General features: G+C 34.9%; 1 protein-coding gene across 1 annotated transcript; it reads right to left on the bottom strand.

Annotated features, from left to right (window-relative positions):
* Window positions 1-390: 390 nt before the first annotated feature.
* Window positions 391-3065, bottom strand: LOC111635617 (SCAN domain-containing protein 3-like). The gene has a single exon (XM_023380628.1). It carries the CDS (start codon window positions 2034-2036, stop codon window positions 1041-1043), a length of 996 nt encoding a protein of 331 aa, XP_023236396.1. The 5' UTR covers window positions 2037-3065; the 3' UTR covers window positions 391-1040.
* Between the last annotated feature and the right edge of the window lie 1078 nt (window positions 3066-4143).

Below are 4143 nucleotides of genomic sequence, written 5' to 3' on the forward strand. Positions count from 1 at the left end.
CAGGGGTTCCCAATCTTTTTTATACTGCGACTCCCTTTACTGGCTGTAATTTTTTTGCGACGCCCTTCTAAAAGAAGATACCTGCGTGTAGCTCTAGCAGACATTAAAATTACTTCATTATTCAAAGAAAACTCCAAAGAATATAAAATCTTAATAATTATTATTTATTAGAAAACATAATAGTACAATTAATGAGAAGGGTGAGCTTGCTTTTCTGAGCATAACTTCTCAAATCGGGGCTGAAGTTTTGAAATCGCTACTCTCATTTCTTTTTCTAAATTTATTTGTGACCTGTATTTCGACTTGATTACTGCAACTGCAGAAAAGCCAGTTTCACACAAGTACGATGTAGTAAACGGTAAAAGAACCTTCAAAGCTGTAGTACTGATAGCAGGATATTCTTGAGAGACATTGCTCCAAAATTGAAATAGTTTGTCTTTATCAAATCGAAGTTTTAGACTCGTATCACAAGATAGTTCTAATAGCTGTTCTTCCTCGACTGTTGAAAGTGTAGATGGGGTTGGGATCGATTGGAATGGGTCTCTAATCCAGTCGTATTGATTTACATTATTTGGAAAATATGTATCAAAATGGGTGCTTAGTGCTGATAAGTGTTGGATAAATATCAATTGCAAACTTGGCTCCAGATTTTGAATAGATTTTTCCTGCAGAAAGCCATTTAAAACAGGAAAACAGTCAGTATTTCCATGCTCCTCTTCTATTTTTCTTTTCCACAACAGCAACTTTTTTTTAAATGCTGCAATTTTATCAGCCAGTTGCAGTATATGCGTTTCGTTTCCCTGCAGCAATTTATTAAGGACATTTAATTTCTCAAATATGTTGCAAAGATATGCCAGTTTTATTAAGAAGTCAGTATCTTTAAACTTTTCTGCGTCACGATGCGATTCTATCAATAAATACGTGTACAATCCATGTTTTAATTCGTATACACGTGAGAGTACATTACCTCTCGACAACCAACGAGAGTTACAGTAATAAAGTAAAGATGTATGCTCGGCACCCAAATCTTCACAAAGCTTTCAGAAAAATCTTGCCTTCACGGGTCTTGTTTTTGTAAAGTTTACCACTTTAATAATTATATTGATCACAAAATTTAATTCAGGTGAAATATTTTTTGTAGCCAGGGCCTCTCTATGTATGATGCAATGTGTCCATTTTGCATTTGGTGCCTTGGTTTTAATGAGAGCTTGAAGTCCTCCATATTGCCCTGACATCGCGCGAGCTCCATCTGTACGCACACCAACACAGTTCTCCCATTGAATGTTATTTTCTTTCATGTATGAAACTATGATCGCAAACAAATCACTAGCCTTCCCGGCATCAGTCATTTCTTTGCAAAATAACAAATCCTCACATACATTTGCTCCTTCCATGTACCGCATGTAACATATTAATTGAGCGTCATTATTACTGTCTGTTGCTTCATCCAGTTGAATGGCAAATAAACCAGAAAGTTTTTCCACAATTTGCTCATTAATGTCTTCAGCTATGTCATGAATGCGACGACTAATTGTATTGTTAGAAAGAGGAATATTTTTTATTTCTTTTGCCGCCGATTCTCCAATCATCACTGATACCATATCAATCGCTGCAGGTAAAATAAGATCTTCAGCAATCGTGTGTGGTTTCTTGCACTTGGCAATACGGTGAGCGACCTTATAAGAGGCGAGCAGTGCTTTGGAGGGAATAGATGCTCTGGAAAACAAGGATGTCGATTGATGTTTCAGTTCTCGCAATTTTCTTGCAAAAAAATCTCGCGGTTTTCCTTGTAAATTACTGTAAATTGTTTCTAAATGATTTTTCAATTTATTAGGAAGCATACTTTCAGCTGCCAGCACCTTATGACAAACAACACATTGGGGTAGTTCCACATTTCCTTTGCTAACGTAAGTAAATCCAAAATCTAAATATTGGTCATCATATTTTCTGTACTTTTTTCGTTTTTCTACAGTTTTTTTTGTACTCTTTCCTGAGTCTTCAACATGTTTTATATTTATTTGAATAAAGTTATCCATTTTACAATGTGCAATTTAAATAGAACACACTTGAAATCAAAACACCGATTCATCAACACTTATAATCAACGAAAACAAAAGACTGAACGAAAGAGCGGGAAATTGGAGAAGCGGAGTGATAAGACGCATGCGCCGCACACTCACTCACTCACTCATTACGTCATGTGCAGGCAACCGGTGGGTATCGTCTCACGACTCCCCTATGATAGCGCCGTGACTCCCCAGGGTGTCGCGACGCACAGTTTGGGAAGCCCTGATATAATATCAAGTAACATTTTTATTTCCAGAACTCTGATTAGATCCATGTGTCTTAATCTTAGCACTTTACTTTGCAGGATTTTTACATAGCCATTGCTAATGCTTTCAGTGGCCTTAATATACTCTTGTAGCTTTGAGATATAGGTAGACCTTTTCATTATAACAGAGTTATCAGTTTAAACAAAACTATGATGCAATCCCCGACACCCTGCAATTCTTTGCATTCATAAAGATGCACAAGCTGGGCAATCTCCTGCACCAATTGTGGGGTAAATAAAGCAAGATCACCCACAATTGGCTTAGAAATAAAAATATACGTTCTACTTGTGGACTACCTCAAGAATTATGAATTTACCATCCAAAACTCACAACAACTAATACAGAAATTAAATGCACATAAATTATGCAGTGAGAAATACGTTACAATTTTTGATGGTTTCCATTGGTCAGATTAGAATCATGCTTTTGTGCACTAAAGAATGTTTTATGTAAAATCATACCATTATTGCAAGCACACATCCACCAAATTCTTTTATCTGGCCAATTCCTATATTACACCTTAACTTTAAAATTCAGTGAGTGGAATTTCCTGAAAAAGAAAGGTGTAACCATCACTCGCTGTTGTGTTGCTTATGAAATGACAGATGAGTTTCAATGGGTGACTACATGAAGTAATTAAATCTTTGATTTGTGAAAAGTTTTGTTAAGATTAAATATGTTTCAACATTTAAAAATATTTTTTTTTTAATTTATAAAGTCATATTTAAGTAATCAAATATATCATATAGTGTTTATTACTATACACTAATATGAAAACTAATTAAAAATATATTGAAGAAACTAAATTCGTCTTCATATCTCTTTTAATTATAATCATCAGTAACAGTTTTACTTTACAGAGGTGACCTTTTATTAGAGGCTATGCCTCTATAAAAATATGCAGAACAGTTTAAAAAGTACAAATAGAAAACTATTTGTTTTTAATTTTTGGCATTATACCTGTTTAAACTGTTTTGTATATTTTTACAGAGACATAACATCTTAATAAAAGGTCATCATGTAAAGAAAGACTTTGTTCCTGGTGATCTTAAGTGACAAAAATGTGAAGTCAAATTTAGTTTCTAAAGATATTTTTAATTTGTAAAATACCATCAGCCATTTTAATCAATGCAAATTAATCTTTTGGTTTGAGAAATCGTGTTGATGGGACAATTTGTAGAGAATGGATTATTCATTCAATTTTTGGAATTTTTCTGCATCTGAAGTTGATTATGTCTTTATTCTGCAGGAAAATATATAACATTTTGAAAGCTTTGCAAAACAGGTACTAAAATAAAGTTATATTTAGAGTATAAAGACCTAAAATAAAGGTAACAAAGAATTTACATGCGATGTTTGTATATGGACAAGTGTGGGGTTCGGGGGCCGTAAAAGGTTTATTATAATGTACTTTTTTAGGTAGAGTCCTGCCACCAGGTGTGTTTTATCGGACACACCACCGTTTGTGATGAAATGGATGATTAAGGCGCGAGGGTAAGAGTCACTCTGAAGTCCAGGAATGAGCCTCTCAGGAGGAAGAATGCAGAGTCAGATATAACCAATTTAAGGACATTTATTAACATAAACAAAAGTTTAGAACATAGTTATACAATCTGAATTTGGAAATTTGCCTATTTTTATCTATACAACGAGGGGGGTGCCTAACGGGGGGTATTCGAACTTACGCGACTCACAACATACCAGATAAACAAGATGTCTTCTCTTGTGACGTGGACTTGACGGCCAAGACTGCGGAGGTTTCTGGCGTTCGCTGCACTTCGTCTTGTGCTTACTCGTTTTTGAGTTGTCT

The sequence above is a fragment of the Centruroides sculpturatus genome, unplaced genomic scaffold (assembly GCF_000671375.1).
Source record: "Centruroides sculpturatus isolate CEXI.00-Female unplaced genomic scaffold, Cexi_2.0 scaffold727, whole genome shotgun sequence".
NCBI classification, from domain to species: domain Eukaryota; kingdom Metazoa; phylum Arthropoda; class Arachnida; order Scorpiones; family Buthidae; genus Centruroides; species Centruroides sculpturatus.